Source organism: Asterias amurensis, chromosome 21, assembly GCF_032118995.1.
Source record: "Asterias amurensis chromosome 21, ASM3211899v1".
Taxonomy (NCBI): domain Eukaryota; kingdom Metazoa; phylum Echinodermata; class Asteroidea; order Forcipulatida; family Asteriidae; genus Asterias; species Asterias amurensis.
In genome coordinates, this window is record NC_092668.1 from 5260471 (window position 1) to 5277145 (window position 16675).

Consider the following 16675-nt stretch of genomic DNA (forward strand, 5'->3'; position numbering starts at 1 on the left):
ATAAATTATAATTTATGATCCAACATACCTCAGCATAAATACAAAGATCAACACAGGAAGAGTGCACTCTATTTTCTCAACCTGAAGTTTCCAGGGAGAGGGGTCACAGGGGTCAAGAGCAATGGGGAGGGTGGGTGTATCTTGATTACTGTATCTCTTTTGGGTGTTTTTTTCTTGTTTTGTTTTACAAAAAGGGAAACAAAAGTAGGTAAAATTTGGATTTCATGTTCTTAACATTTTTATTTACCAGTATATAAACAATAATGAACAGTTATTATTTACAACAAAATTTACATAAATTAAATTTTAACAACTCATACACATGTTCACATGTTTTCTTTAACAAAATTTCACACAATGTTGAACTGCTTTTTCTGGACAGAAATTTCATCTTTGTGGGGAAGGACATCTAATCATTTTTCAAAGGGAACTTTCATTAGAAATTCTGAATGGCCACCACCAATGCTTCCATGAACAAACAGGCACGTACGCTATACATGAAAATAGGTTGCGAGTTGGATTGGTTTGGACCCCCCTTCCCATGATATAATTCCCCTTTTTAATTTAAATGTTCCAATATTTGCACAGGTTTACCCACAGGTTAACCACCTTGTATGTAGGAAAATACCTTGAGAGCTACTAGTTTTCCTATTTGATGGACTTTTATTTTTATATCTATGAAGTAATTTTATGTAACTTTTAATTCCTTTAAAGGCACTGGACACCTTTGGTATTATTGTCAAAAACCAGTATCCTCACTCGTTGCCCTTGTTCATATATTAAGTACCGGGTATTGTATTGTAACAATAGTAAGACTTGTAAATAAATGTATAGTTTCTTTCATCGACAAAGTATAATGGTCAATGTGTTTTGATTTGAAACTCTTTCAGAGTGTTTTGACCCAAAACAACCGATGGTTATATCAAGCTAATAAGATTGCTAATCCAAATTCCGGGATGTGACTAACATGTATACAAAGACAAAACTGTGACAATTTTGACTAAATTGGCCATCGAAGTTGCAAGAAAACAATAAAATAAAAAAACACTTTGGTACAAATTTGGGTGCCTTCAGATGCATAAAAAAGGCTTCAGCTGAAGTCTTTTAACTTTGAGTGAGAAATTACCTCTTTCTCAAAAATATGACACTTTAGAGGGAGCCGTTTCTCACAATGTTTTATACTATCAACAGCTCTCCAGTATTTGTTATCAAGTGAGTTTTAATGCAAACAATTATTTGAGTAATAATTTACCAATAGTGTCTAGTGCCTTTAAATTAAAACTTGACAAGGTCCTACTGCTGTTTCATTTCCCTCAGCAAGGGCAAGTTCAGAGATCAATAAAATAATCAGACAATGCTTTTCTTGTAGACATCCTTCTGCAGCCAAGGAGCTGATTATCTTCCCCAACCTCATTCTCACCTTTTCTCAAGATGCTTGAATTTGGCTTCTGTGGATGAGAACAGACAAAATGTCTTAGAGAAATTGAACATGATTGGTCGAGCTGACAAGTAGTCGCAGACAGTGTTCATATTTTGTGAGATCAACTACAGCATTGAATACAAACCTGTAAAAAATTGGAATTAGTTCGTTGTGTGGGTCAAAACAAAACATTAAAAAAAAAAACAATTATCAGCATCATACAGTGTCTTAAATATTGCTGCATTTGAGAGAGAAATATGATGAAGGAAAAAAAATTTGTTTTAGCACGGACTTCAAATAAAGTAAGCTTTCAGACTGATATCAAAGAACGTTTTTATCCTTATCAATCCTGCATAAAACAAGGAAGGTAGCTATTATTATTATTATTGGTTTATTAAATATGCAAACATGGCGGCCAAAAAGCCGAATTGCGGATGAATATATACAGAGAGTAAAAATACAATAATTATTGCTATAAATCTATTAAAATTTGAGAACATTATTTGTAGTGGTAACACTTAAAGACAGTGGGCACTATTGGTAATTGTCAAAGACCAGTCTTCTCACTTGGTGTATCTCAACATAAATGCATAAAACAAAAAACCTGTGAAAATTTGAACTCAATTGGTCGTCGAAATTGCGAAATCTAAATCTGAGGTCTCTCAAAATCAAATCCAAATATTTTAGTGGCTTTCTCGAAAACTACGTTACTTCAGAGGAAGCCGTTTCTCACATTATTTTGTGCTATCAACAGCTCTCAGTTGCTTGTTACCAAGTAAGTTTTTATGCTAACAATTATTTTGAGTAATTACCAATAACTAGTGTCCAGCCGTCGCTTTCACAAAACTCTTCCTAACTTAAGACTAATCTTAACCCTGCACTGTAGCATGCGGAACTTAAGATTAATCCTAAGTTCAGACGAGTTACTTGTCCTAACTCGAGATAAGACGAGTCCTAACTCTTTGTGAAATTGACCCCTGGTCCTTTAAATACTAACTAATTGCATAAAAACTGCAAAAGCTACTGCATCCTGTACAATTCAATTAATATAAATAAGTAAAACATTTAAACTGTGAAATTTGAATGTTCAATAGGCCTACCATCATAATATTTCCTTTCTCAAGTAATTTGTATAGAAAGTTTTGTAACAGAAGTGTAGTCTGCTAGTGCTCCAAATCTGTATTACATGTAGTACTCAGTGAAACAAAATGAAAGACAATATACATTACCTAGTCGTCTAGCATAGGCATCAAGTCTTAGAGCCGCATGCTCTAAACTGAGGACACTCTCTTCAATTTGATCAACTTGAGCCAAGTACGGCTCAAGATTTTTATCTGTTAAGACCAAAGAGAAAATACCAATTACTTCCTTCTTGAATCAACAAAATCTTTAAATCTTAATCTTTTTAATCTCAAAGCAATATTTGTCCGTTGTTGTAAAAAGGGGCTCCAATGTGAAATTTAGTTTTTGCTGCACTCAGTTTACAATAGATAAGAGTCCACATAAAAGTGTGGAAAACAGTCTCCAACTGAAAATGTTAGAATGGTGTAAAACACTGTAAAATGCCTTGTTTTGATACTCTTTCAGAGCGAAATTTGAAACATGACCCATGGACAAGACAAACAAATTGGTCTGTTTCATTCCAAAGAGGAACTTTGGCACCAGTCAAAAGGTCTAATTCAAAGACATTTTAATTGAATACCATCACAATTCAAGAACGAACTGTAAATCCACTGCACAAAAATGTACAGATCATAATATTTGAAATGTAACGTCATCAAGCATTGTCAAGTATTTTTATTTATTTTTTTTGACAAAAAATGGACTTGAAGGGTATCAAACACAAATTTTATGCATTTTACACCATTTTAACGCCAGGTTAGTAGTACTCATAGAGACTTGAAAATTTGTTCGCATTTTCATTAGGAATCTATCTATTGTAAAATGAGTGGATAAAAAACTGAAATTTCACCTTCTTGAGAGCCACTCTTTAAAATTAATGAAAGCTGTTTTATCATTCTTACATTTTTCATCCAAAGTCTTCATAGCGCTGGAGATCTCACATGCTGTTTGCTTCATATCTTCATACTTCTTAGACGTTATTCTGTTCATGTCTTCAAGGAGCTTGTAATCTTCTGCTGTTGCTATATTTAACAAAAAACACCATGTCAAAGGAGTACTAAATTGAAAGACACATCTATGACCTTACCTAGGGGAGAATACCTTTTGGTAATAACTCCAAAAATTAATGAGTTTATAAAAATTTACTTGCTAAGAAGCACTGTAGCTTTGAAAAACCATTCCCTCCATGGTTTTAGAGAGAGGAAAAAACATTTCAATCTGAGCAAGGTTTCGGCATGAAACCATTCTCAGGTTGTGTATTCCAATTACAGAGTAGTGTTCCTGCATGGACTATACCTTCCAGATTTTCAACCGTTATCTCAAAACACTTCCACCTTTTGAGCTGAAATTTTCACAGATTAGTTTATTGTACATAGGCCTATCTGACAGGACACATGTATCCTATATGATTATCAAACGGATACAAAAACCAAAGCTGTAGTTCGACTTTAAAGGCACTGAACGCCTTTGGTCATTGTCAAAGACCAGTTTCACACTTAGTGTATCATTTACATAAAATAACAAACCTGTGAAAATTGGTCAAGTGCAAGGCGTTACCGGAAGAAAAATAAGCCTTATTTCACAAATTTGTGTGTTTTCAGTTCAGGTGCCTTAAAAAGGTTTCAGACTTGAAGTCTTTTAATATTTGAGCGAGAAATTACCTCTTTTTCAAAAGCATTACTTCACTTTCAGGGGGAGACGTTTCTCACAATGTTTTTAAACTATCAATCAGCTCTCCATTGCTCGTTTCCAAGGAAGTTTTTGAGCTTACAGTCATTAAACAAAGGCTACATACTGTAGAACAAACTAAAACCCTGTCAAACCTACTTGCTAGATCTCCTCGGATGTATGCAGTCATCTTATTAAACATATCTCGTGTCAGTTCAGCAATATCATGGTCAGGTTCGGTAGCCTCCGTTCCAGTCTCAACACCAATTCCAGAACTGTCTGCTAAATCAGAGGTAAAAGAGTTTGTTTATTTAGATTTGTATTCAGCTTACTTAAGGCATGGAGGAAGGAAGAGAAAGAGTTGGAACGGCTCGACAAACCGCAAAGTAAAAAAACAAAAACTGACAATGCCTCTGTCAATCGTTTGATCCATTTGCGCATCCATGAAAGACAAAGAAAACACACTACGCATGCGAAAACTGTGTATTTTCACAATTCTTGTCTCCAATGAGTCATCTTCACATGCAGGCAACAATGCAGAGTGGCGGTACCACATGTTTTGTACAAAGAGATCTAATCGCGGTGTAATCGGCCGTCCTGCAGGAGGTCTCCTAGATCTTTTCCCACATTTTTTTCCCCAGTTCCTTTGGTTATTTTTCACATGAAAATTGGAGTTGTAGAAGGTGAGTTGTGACTGACTTCTTCATCTACCGTTTGTGGTGTTTTCATGGAATCATGGAAATGTCACAGTATATTTTTACATGTTTTATGACTTTCCTGTCATTAACAGTGATTCAAAACTTGGGTATTCACACAGGGGTGGTTGGTATTCAATTGTGTTTTTCGTTTTGGTGTCCGAAAAACCAAGTGCGCACGCGCAAACTCACAGACGCCAGGTCACCTATTGTTTGCATGTTATTATTAGGTCTACGTGGATGATTAAGACTAAGAGGTGTCGTTAAATTATCGCGGTGGTACCACGGGTTTGGCTTTTGATGTCTCTTCGTTCGAACTCCTTCTAACTTCTAAATTCTATTTCCTTCCTCCATTAAGGTTTATCGCGATTCAGAACCGCAATGCGTCGTGGGAAGGCTGTGGGGCAGTTTGCCATGCGGTCATGCAGGACTCGCACACGCATCTCTTATATCTTTGTGTGGGTTCAACAGCGCCCTCTCTTGATATTTTGCTATTCGCGATTTGATTGAGTCCATTCTTAAAATTATAAACATGATAAAAGTTGTCAATGTCACTCATCTAGCCCACCTTGTTGAGCTGTTAATGGCTCCGCTTTTAACATCAGTCTCATCACTGAGTGATGAGACCGATGTTAAAACTTTAAAAAAGCGGAGCCATTAAACAGCTCAACAAGGTGGGCTATCTCGTCATGCTCAATGACTATTGTAACTATCTTGTTTACTGGCTGTTTTACTTCCCAGTCCGCGCGCAGAGTGCGAGATAATTAGCATATTTTCCAGGTTTCATTTGCAGTCGCGCGGCGCACTCGGACCCTTCGAGATTTCGCGTGACAGCGCGAGAACTCGGAGACGATGTGCAAAATTGGCTACAGGTCCCAGCAAGAGGGCAGTGTTGGGTCAAGCATGGAGTGGTAAGTTTCTTGAACATTTTCCTCGTAAAAAAAATCCATTTTTACCGGATTTTCGAGACCAAATACATGTGAATCTTCGTCTGAAATGTGGTTGAAGTTTTACACTTTTTGTTGATAGGCTTTACACTTAGGGTGCCCCCGACTGTTTCGAGCACGATTGAGACAAACGGACCCATATTCTGATAGACAAAGGATAGTTCTTTCGTTTGGTACCACATACACTTCTGCAGGTTTTGCCGTTGATATTTTTTTTCAGTGCCAAAAATGTGCAAAAATCATTGTTTGTGCCGCTTCGTTTTAGCTTACGTGACGTCATCATGTAAGAAAAGGCTTTGGTTTGTGTACTGTTCGTACAGCGTTCTTTTTTTATCATGATTGTTTGATGACGATCGTTGTGAAAAATAAATCATGAAGAAATAAAATTTCTCATGAAAAAAAAAAAGAATAATATCAAAAATTATTTCCATCAATAATAACAAAACATGGCAGTTTGATGCAGGATTGAAATATGGAATTGTTATGGGTTTTCTTCGTGGTGGTTGAGACTGTTTTAAATGTGTAGAGTAAGACTAAGAGTATAGGTCTTCTATTTCTATGATTCGAATCTAAGTTCTATTTTACATGTATATTACTATTCAAAAAAGAATATTTTTTTTAATTACCTGAAAGTATATTCAATATTTGTGGACACGTTGTTGAGAAAATAAATAATACAATAATTATTGATTGAGTTTCAATTTGATCAGGTGGTCAATACTTTTTGCTAGTTCATACTGGGTTAAATCCTATTGATTCAAGTCTTGGTTAACTCTTAATCAAAAAGGGAACGGTCAAACATGTCTAACTTTAATTTCACACAGCAAAAATATTTCACTGGGGGATTGCAATTTATTGGTACTAACTGTAGTCCATGTCAGTTTTCTGCTCTGTGTAAAGTGTTTCTGAAACATTTTGGTCTTCTTGGGCATGTTTTTAACTCTATTTGCTTTCTTTGTGTTCCTTTTACAGTCCCAGCTCTCTGAAAATCTTTCACGGTTTAAAGTGACGGGGAGACCCGAGCCTGAACGACTACATAGGGCGACTACTGTTGAAGTCGGGACTGTTGATTGCTTAGTCGAGTTGCAAACATTTTTCAACTACTCAGTTATCGTGCCACTGCATAGTCGTAACTACATGTACCTGCTTGTGAACCAATAGCACTCCGCACTAAATGCTAAAATCAAGTTTAGTACATGGATCTCAGACAAGCGTACAAAATTTTACTAACAACATATGCACACATACTTGTCCACTATATGTTTACTCGCGTAACTACTTACTACTTCATACAAGTGCCATATGGTGCGTTTGGCGTGATTGCTAAATTAGTGGAATGTTTGTCTGACACCGGGGTATTTCAAGCAAAAGTGATGTCATAAGTGCAGAGTGCTATTGTATTGCTTGCGACCATTCACAACAGCGAAAGGCCCTTTGCGAGACCACGGCTTTGACTTTGGATTTGGCTTAGGCTAGCTTGGCCCCGTGGTTGTTTTAACAATTGCGCATGCTTTGCTTATGCCCCGTGGGGTGTCAGACATGACAGAGCCTGAAGCCGAATCCAATGCCGCAGCCGCGGTTTTGAAAAGGGTCTTAATTTACTTTACGGAACACAATCTGATTGTTTTTCACCAGTTACATAATCTTTCAATCCATTCAGCGTTAACTTTAATACATTGCGCCTGTGCCAAACAATATGTCGTAAGGCATCTTGGGCATCGAAAACTAGTGTAAAAGTTGCGACTCCGAGGCCCGACTAGTCGAGTAATAAATTTCACTAGGAGACTCCCTCACAAGATATTTTTGTAAACTGAACAAAACTGATATTTCTGTTTAATTTATATTAATATACCAAGGTACTTTCCCAAGTAATTTTTAATTTGTATTTTGCAGTGGTCACTCAAGTTTTTTCAACTTGTCGTGTGTGCAGAAACGCATCATAATGTCGTTGTTATTTTATGTAAGCAGCTGACAGGGACTTTAAAATAAATGTTTTGTAAAATTAACAAAGTTAAAAGATTTGTCATCTGGTTTATTATTGTGTGTTGTATATTGAATATATTTAATTTGAAGCTGACCAAACTTTCCAGCTTTTAGTTGAGATTTCACAGTTAATAAATAGGGAGAAGGCCAGGGTCAGGAATTGAACATTTCATTGGTTAAAAGAAAACAACAAATGAGTTTTGAACCCTTTTTAATTTTATTTTAATCAATATAATACAAAGAGGGATTTCTTTTTAAAACTCAAATATACTTGGATTCATAGCATTGGGTTGGAAGGCCATCATATTTTGGCACAGAATAGCAATTATCCGTTGCGTTTATGCCAGTTTTGGTTTCGTAGACGTGAAGATGCAGATCAGATAATAACTGAAGCTAAACCCGGCCAAACACCATACTAATGAATAATAGTCTGGCACCCCTTTGTTGTCAAAACAAGCCCCCGTGATTGCATGACATGAGCAAGGAATCATGCCAAACCAAAGGTGCCTTGCGTTTTGTTACGTAGAAGCTGATTAGTCAGTTGGCACGCTTGATGCACATTCTGACCAATCACGTTCGGGCTCACATTATACCATTGAGTAATGGCGGATTTTTTTACAGAGAAAGTTCGCTCTGACGGCGACGGATACTTAGGGTGCCCCCGACTGTTTCGAGTGGATTCAGAAACAACGACAGTAGCGGTTGAGTAGATGAATAATGTACCTGAACACACATGATTAAGGTTTGTCTGCACGATTTCGTTAAATGCTACAAAAGGGACTTTTTCGGAGACCGTTATTTTTGTACAACGATAATCATTTTTATAGTCCGAAATTCCTTATTTCTGAACAATTAAAAATTCTCCTATGGTTTTTGTCATTACAATTAAGCATTCCTCGTTCATACTGTTACGTTGTTGTATTTTTACATGGCTGGGTTTTCACGATATGATTTTTTGAAAATGTGCCCTCCAAGCTCATTATAATATATGCAAAACTGCGACTGTCTTGCATATGCTGCAAATGAAATAAAGGACTTTTCCGCACGGTGCGCACTGACTGTTCCCCTAACTAAGCATGGAGGACTGGTCAAAGTAATGAAAATGTAATTAACAAAACATTTCATTGAATGGTGGCGAAGGACAGATACAAACATTCTGCTGGTGGTGGATAGCCACACTGCACCGTGACCTTGGCAGACTGCACTTTTGATCCAACAACTTGCATTTTGGAAGGCAACAACAAATCAGTCAAATAATGTCTTTTTAATAATGACAATACAGTTACGAAAATATTGTTGTGGTTTGAACATGTGAATGTATTTACCTCGTGTTAAGTTCATCTCATCCCCAGTAGAACTATCCGCAATGGCGCTGCTCTGCTTCTCCATGTTATGCAAGACCGGTCATTATATTTATCGCTAAATGAAGTAATAATTTTATAGAGCGTGTGTGACAGCGGAAATTACTTTTTTTTTTGTGGCAGAAAAATAAAGTGCGCCCTCTGTTGGTTAGTTTTAACTCAACAAATTTTCAACAGAAGACGCTCCCACAACGAATTTTTTACCCCTAAAAACTCTCCCAACTTTATAGTATAATAGTGGTGAACAAAAGGTGTCCAAAACAAGAAAAATCAAGGGAGAGAAAAGTACACGAATACTCTTGAAAATTCTCATTTTTTTTATTGTTGTAATAATTCTACATGGTTATTTATTGTTACAGTACACAATTGAAGAAAAAAACATATGAATAAATTGAACATCAATTACAAAGATTCTATCCTACCAAAAACAAATGGTCAACTTCAGAGGTAATTTACCCTTAAAAAACATAAACTAAAAAGTAAATTAAAACTGTCTAATGAATTAGGTGTTACAATGGCTAACGCACAAAGTAATGTACATGTAATTTGTCTAACTAGTAAAAAGGGCAATTTAACATCCTTATAACTTCAAAAGACTCTACACATACAGAATACAGAATGATTGAATAAGCCCTGACCAATCAAAGCAGTTCCTTAACCAGAAACAAACACTGTACTGAAACAGAGCAAGCGAGCGGAAGCATTATAACTTCAAAAGACTCTACACTCTACAATCATACAGAATATAGAATGATTGATTAAGCCATGACCAATCAAAGCAGTTCCTTAACAACCAGAAACAAATACTGGTACTGAAAAAGAGCACGCGAGCGAGCGTAAGCATTGCCGTTCCAACACTGTCAACCTTCACTGTGACTAAACATTTTGATGTTTGTGAGTGCCTATGCATTTAGTTGGCTGCCCATAACTACCAAGAAGAGTCACACACATATGTCATAGGTCAAATTCGAGTGAGGGACTTAAGTCGACCATTATTTTGGCGATCTTGCCTGGTACCCAGGATGCATTGCATGCGTTGGTAACCATGGAATGACTATAATCAGTCGCTACTCGAACCTGCCAATGTCCACATTAGCCGTTTTGCGATACGGGTACACCGTTTGGTTTGAGCCTGTACAGACAGTTGTATTCGAATTTGCAGCAACAGCTATGACTACCGCTACATTTCTGCATCGTCATGGATTTAAAGACACCGGACACTATTGGTATTTGTCGAAGACTAGTCTTCATAGTTGGTGTATTTCAACAAAATGCATAAAATAACCAACCTGTGAAAATTTGAGCTCAATCGGTTGTCGAAGTTAAGAGATAATAATGAAAGAAAAAAAAACACCCTTGGCACACAAAGTTGTTTGCTTTTAGATGGTTGATTTCGAGACCTTGAATTCTAAATCTGAGGTCTCGAAATCAAATTCGTGGAAAATTACTTCTTTCTTGATAACTATGTCATTTCAGAGGGAGCCGTTTCTCACAATGTTTTATACCATCAACCTCTCCCCTCGACTCGTCTCCAAGTAAGGTTTTATGCTAATAATTATTTTGAGTAGTTACCAATAGTGTCCATGCACTGCCTTTAAGTGTAGGACATCCTCAACAACACTCTTAACAGCATCCATAGCCGTTTCTGCCAATTTGGATACGGCCATACCCAAACCCAAAAAGTGCAATTTACTGTATTATTACATCACAATCGTTTTTTTCTTATTTAGACTGCATATAAGTTGTTTTCTTGTATTAATTACCAAATAGATGAAAACAACAATGAAAAAAAAATGTTTAATTTGTTTTACTTGTTTTGCATCATGTCAATTTTGATCACACACCCTCACAAAGTCAAAACCGTTGCAAACTAAAATGTGTCCACCATCTGAAAATGGGTTGTGATGTTGCTTAGGTATGTTGTCAAGGATGGTCTGGGTTTTTTTATTTGTCAATAATAATGTCAAACTTTTATTATCAAAAGTTGTTAAATATTTACAGCAGAATAAAAGAAAAAAAGAAGAAATTTTTGATTCAGCTCTAATAGTTGCCAGTCACACTCGTCATCTTCCACCGCGGAATCCTGGAAATAAAAATGAAATCAAAATGGTGGTTTTATAATTTAGAACAAATAAAAAAAATATATATATTTGGGGGAAGAAAGAGTGCATGAAGGCACTGGACACCTCAAGGGTGTATTGTCAAAGACCAGTGTTCTCACTTGGTTTATCTCAACATATTGAATAAAATAACAAAGCTGTGAAATTGTTGACTCAAATTTTCACAGGTTTGTTATTTTACGCACTTCTTGGGATACACCAAGTGAGAATACTGGTCTTTGACAATTACCAAACGTGTATATACACGTAATGCTTGCTCGGATTAAACCAAACTTACCTCTACTGAAGCCTCCTCTTCCTCCAGCACCTCCACGGAAGCTACCACCAGCACCTCCACGGAAGCCACCACCACCCCCTCCTCGACCTCGGAAACCTCCTCCGCCACCTCCTCGTCCTCGGAAACCACCTCCGCCACCTCTTCCTCCTTGGAAGAAACGATCAACAGAACTTTACTTTAATGATTCAGTTAGAAAAGACGTGTCATGGCTGAGCGGATACGAGCTCCTGACTCAAGCTCTGGGGTTTTCGTTCAGCAGTGTGCTGGTCAGAATCCCGGTCGGGACACTTGCTCTACCCACTGAGCTAACTAGCCCTTTGTTTGTGGTCTCACTAAGTGCCAGTCAGAAGCCACCTTGAAACAAAGGCATTGACAACATTTGGAGACGTCAACACAGGCCTAGATAGCCCAATTGGTAAAGCGTCAGCACATTAATCAAGAGGTTGTTGGGTTCAAACCCTTCTTCAGTAAATTTTATTTGTTCAAACTAAAATAACTTTCACATAATAAACTCTCACACTGACCTCTTCCTCCGCGGAATCCGCCCCCACCTCGCCCTCCTCTACCCCCTCTCTTTGAAACGGAGCCAGGAGCCTTAGGAAGGAAGCGCTGTAAGGGGAGAAGCTTCATCGGATCGATGAAAAACTATCAGAAGAAACAAAGACAAATAGACAAGGAATTAAAACAAAATGTGGAGATGGATAAAACAAAATGTTTTAACCGTTGGACTGTTTTATAGGGTCTATGTACTTTTTGTAGAACAAAAAAACACAATATCCACAGAATTACACTAAACTTGCATAGTTTGAAGATAATGATAGCAGAAAGCTTCCCTGAAAATATTACTTGCTGAGGTGCTGTAGTTTTTTAGAAATGAGTATTACAATGTCATGAAAATAATTTTCGTCTCAGTGATCATGAGACGAAAATTATTTTTGCCTTTATAAAAGTATTTTCATTTCAATGTTTTACTAATTTCTCAAAAACTGCAGCACCTCAGCCACAACTAATATTTTAAGGTATGCTGTCAACTATTATTATCTTCAAACGGTGTAAGTTTAATGCAAATCTGTGGACATTGTGTTTTGTGTTACAAAAAGTACCCAAATCCTTTAATCCTATCTAAATTTAAGTTGATAGAATCAAATTAACTGGTGAAAATTTCATTTCAAAAGGTGGTCAGGTTTTTTGAGAAATCGCTGACAATCAAGAGTGATTATGTCCACTCAGGAAGAATAATCCGTAAAATTACAACACAATTTGAGAAACATTATTGTCAGTAACGCTTCTCAGATTCAAATTTATGGGGATAAAAAACTTTAATGTTTCCATAACCACAATCTTCAAAGTGAAATTATTCTCAAATTGCTTTATTTTATTGAAAGCTGCTGTACTTCTAACCAATTAAGCTTTTATTGCCAGTTGTTCTAAGAATGATTACCAAATGCACACATATACCTTCCCTTTAAAAGTAGTCTGCCAACAACTCAACTACTCAAAATTACTAACAAAATATATATGGCATAAAGACTTATTTGGCAACCAGAAACACAGAGCTGTTGATAGTATAAAACACTGTGAGAAACCACTCCATCTGAAATAACGTAATTTTTGAGAAAGAGGCAAATTCTCACTAAAATAGTTATTTGAGTCTCAGAAAGAGATCAGTACTGCTGAAGCCCTTCTTACATGTCTTAGTCAGAAATTCTCACTAAAATACCTAGAGTTATTTGAATCTGAGAAAGAGATCAGGACTGCTGAAGCCCTTCTCAGTCATCTGAAAGCACACAAATTTGAGCAACAAGTCTTTTTTTTTCTTACATTAATTTCTTGTAACTTTGATGACCAATTGAGCCCAAATTTTCAGAGATTTGTTATTGTGTGCATACATGTATAATACGTGGTTATTATACCAAGTGAAAATACTGGTCTTTGACAACTACCAAAGGTGTCCAGTGCCTTCAAGTAAAATTCACCTTTTGGTCTTTATTGAAGGAAGACACTTTCATGTTGTCCGACATCTTGACAGAAAAATACTACAATTACAAGTTAAGGATGACAATTGACAGAATCGATACACAGTTTCATTGACTTAGATGCAGCCTTGAAGGAAGTGAAGTGTTTTACCCAAGGGTCTTTGTGTTATTGAACTTGTACGCAGGGGAACTTTACTTTGATCAAAAAAGTAGTTTTCTATAAATCCAACAAAAAGTTCAATATTTTAAAAGAGAAAATAATGATTAGCTCATGCAAAGTGAAAAGCAACTAAAAGTATGAGATGAATGAAAGAAGTCATGCCTGACGTTTTGAAACTTTCAGTCTTAATTCATGTTCCCATTGGATTCATTTTTTACCGTTCCAATAGGTGAAACTCATCAGCGTAGGCACTTGGATCTCTGACATGGGTAAACTATCTGAAATGACTGGTGAAACTAACTTACGTACTTACAAACACATGAGGGCAATATCGCAGTGACCTTTGACAGGGGTACATGATGGTGATAAATGCAATGAGTGCAACCGAGCTTCCTTCCGAATACACTCAAGGCTATGTGGGCCAGATGTGGCTTTTTTGTACTTGGACAACTGTTATCCAGATTGTAATTAAACTGGACTTTTCAGCTCGGTTAAACTGACCTGGGGTGGATTTCACAAAGAGTTAAAACTAGTCTTATCTCGAGTTAGGACAAGTTAAGACCGGCTTGCATTCTTACTATCTAGCTCTCTAACTCTTTGTGAAATCAATGCCTGGTCAATTTAACTGGGCAGACGTGGGTCGGTTAAACTACCCATTCAAGTCAGGTACATTGTAAGTTAACTGGGAGGGAAACTTCCTTGGCTGTTCGCACTGGACTTAAAATGGTTAAGTAACCCATTTGGTCAGTTAGTTTACCCAAAATAAGTCCAATGCGAACATGTCTTACTCAAAGCAAAATGACAACACAATACACACTTATAAAAGGATACGTATTCCGTTAGATGGCCGAAGATCTCATCCACCTTGCCGATCTGTTCTTTATTTTGAAGGAAGATTGGTGCGTTGAAGTATGGGATCTTATCGTTAGTTCCCTTCACCACCATGTCATCCTGACAGGGGTGCACGTATTCACCAATTTCTACAAGAAACAGACAATGGATTATAAAACCAGGGGTGAGAGTCATTTTTAACAAAAAAAATCAGAAACTTGGGACACAAGTTTAAAGGTATATTGAAATGATGCAACTCAAAAACCTGACTGAATATTTTACTTACCAACAACTTCATCTGGTGGTCCGTAGCTTTGTCCAAATCCCCCTCTTCCTCCTCCTCGGCCACCACGCCCCCCTCGGAAACCCCCACCCCCTCCACGACCACCGCCACCTCCCCGGTATCCATTCCCTCCCCGGTTACCTCCTCCTCCTCCTCTCCAACTGCCTCCACCTCCGCCACCTCTGTAGCTCATCTCTGCTGTATTTAATCTGTGGGAAAATAGTTATTTTGCGTTATGATAAAGCTGATCAAAACTTCATTGTTCTGTATCTATATCTGTATAGTTGAGCCGACAAAAAATGTAAAAAGACACATCACACCGGCCTAAAAAATGCGCAATGTGTGGATGGAATGCCTTAATTTTTGAAGTGTTTAGTTAATAAATAGTGAGAGTGTCTTTTTCACTCATTTTACAAAACATGCACAAAGGGAAAGGGATAGGCATACGCCTATCTCAACATCAAAATTCAAATTGAGCTGTAGAAAATATTATTTCTTTTCGAATAATTGATTTTGAAAGTGGTGGCGTGATACTGAAACCTTTCCCGAGTGTGTGTGTGTACGACTTGGAGTTGGTTTGTGTTCGAGATGGTGGGCTAACGAGTGACGAGTTGATCAATTAGTGTTCGTATGAGCATTGCTTATGTCTTTATGACAATGTATGACAATGAGTCAACTCGGTCCCATGTCAACTCGGTCCCATGTCAAGTCGGTCCCAACCAAGTCAAGTCGGTCCCAAGTCAACTCAGTCCGTATGGTTGACGGGTTGAAACAGGATGAGTGTGTGTGTGCACGGCGATCTTTCTGGGTATATATTCAAATTCGATGCCTTCATCACCGCAGGGGGCGAGGTAATTTTCCGAGGGCTGATTTTATTTTTTCGCTTTGGTTTTAGCTGCTGATTTTTTCTTTCTTGTTAGTAACTAAGCCGCCACTCTGGAATTCGAAGTTTAAAGGGGAAAGTTAAATATAATATTGTTTTAATTAAACTCCATGAAATACATTTAAAAAAAAAAGTAAATAATCATCTTGCATATTGTATCACCCCTGCGGTATAATAGAATCGTCCAAGTGCGTCGAAAGACAACATAGCGGATATTACCGTTCGTTACTAAATTCGGGTAACACTTTTTTTTACAATTAAAAATACAATTTTTTCAACAGTTTGAAAATGATTTGGGATTTGGGTGCATATGACTGAGTACTATATTATGACTCTTTTGTAGTCTTCTTGTGCATATTTTTAACAGTTGACTTATGTTAAATAGTGCATTTAAAAATTGTTGTCATGAGTTGTCGTGAGGGGTCGTGAGTTGTCAGTATTGTAACGCAGGATGTCTTACAGTATTTAGTGCGACCCCCCCCCCCCCCCTTCATCATGCATTCATGTTCATTCAATCAACAACAATCAATTACATCTACATGTTCAAAATAGCAACAACTGACACAAAAATAACGCCAATAATAATTAATAGACACAATATTTGTTATGGCCACATAAAAGAGGAAAACACAAGGCATGTCATCAATCATTAATAGGATTGTGGCAGTAATTATTTTCCTGAAAATAAAGCAAAACGTTTTGTTTGTTAAATTTCACATACCGATCCACGCGTTGGAGAAAGACCAAACCACACGTGTTGTAGTAGATGTACTGTACCCCGACTCTACTAGGCTTTTAGTGATACATATTGTGGAAGGGCAACCAGGCTACTTTTCTTTCTTCAACTCATGGTGGCGCTATTTCAAGGATCTTTTCGCAAAAAATATGACCACACAATGCATCCTGGGATTGTTAGCGAACAGGGAAGGTCGAGCCGCGCGGTGGCGCA

The 16675-nt window shown here is 37.2% G+C and overlaps 2 protein-coding genes across 4 annotated transcripts; both read right to left on the minus strand.

Moving 5' to 3' along the window:
* Positions 1–223: 223 nt before the first annotated feature.
* LOC139953033 (biogenesis of lysosome-related organelles complex 1 subunit 2-like) lies at positions 224–9307 on the minus strand. 2 transcript variants are annotated; one of them, XM_071952424.1, is made up of 5 exons: positions 9161–9307; positions 4370–4489; positions 3445–3564; positions 2650–2754; positions 224–1448 (listed from the first exon to the last, which is right to left on the minus strand). In XM_071952424.1, the coding sequence occupies exons 1-5, from the start codon at positions 9222–9224 to the stop codon at positions 1417–1419; spliced, it is 441 nt and encodes a 146-aa protein (XP_071808525.1). In that variant the 5' UTR covers positions 9225–9307; the 3' UTR covers positions 224–1416. The 2 variants fall into 2 exon arrangements, with proteins under 2 accessions (XP_071808525.1, XP_071808524.1); XM_071952423.1 differs by having other exon boundaries at positions 4370–4492.
* A 1845-nt stretch (positions 9308–11152) lies between these two features.
* LOC139953261 (uncharacterized) lies at positions 11153–16544 on the minus strand. 2 transcript variants are annotated; one of them, XM_071952733.1, is made up of 7 exons: positions 16448–16544; positions 14847–15052; positions 14561–14709; positions 13570–13629; positions 12118–12238; positions 11594–11740; positions 11153–11279 (listed from the first exon to the last, which is right to left on the minus strand). In XM_071952733.1, the coding sequence occupies exons 2-7, from the start codon at positions 15034–15036 to the stop codon at positions 11260–11262; spliced, it is 687 nt and encodes a 228-aa protein (XP_071808834.1). In that variant the 5' UTR covers positions 15037–15052; positions 16448–16544; the 3' UTR covers positions 11153–11259. The 2 variants fall into 2 exon arrangements, with proteins under 2 accessions (XP_071808834.1, XP_071808835.1); XM_071952734.1 differs by lacking the exon at positions 16448–16544 and adding an exon at positions 15384–15536.
* Between the last annotated feature and the right edge of the window lie 131 nt (positions 16545–16675).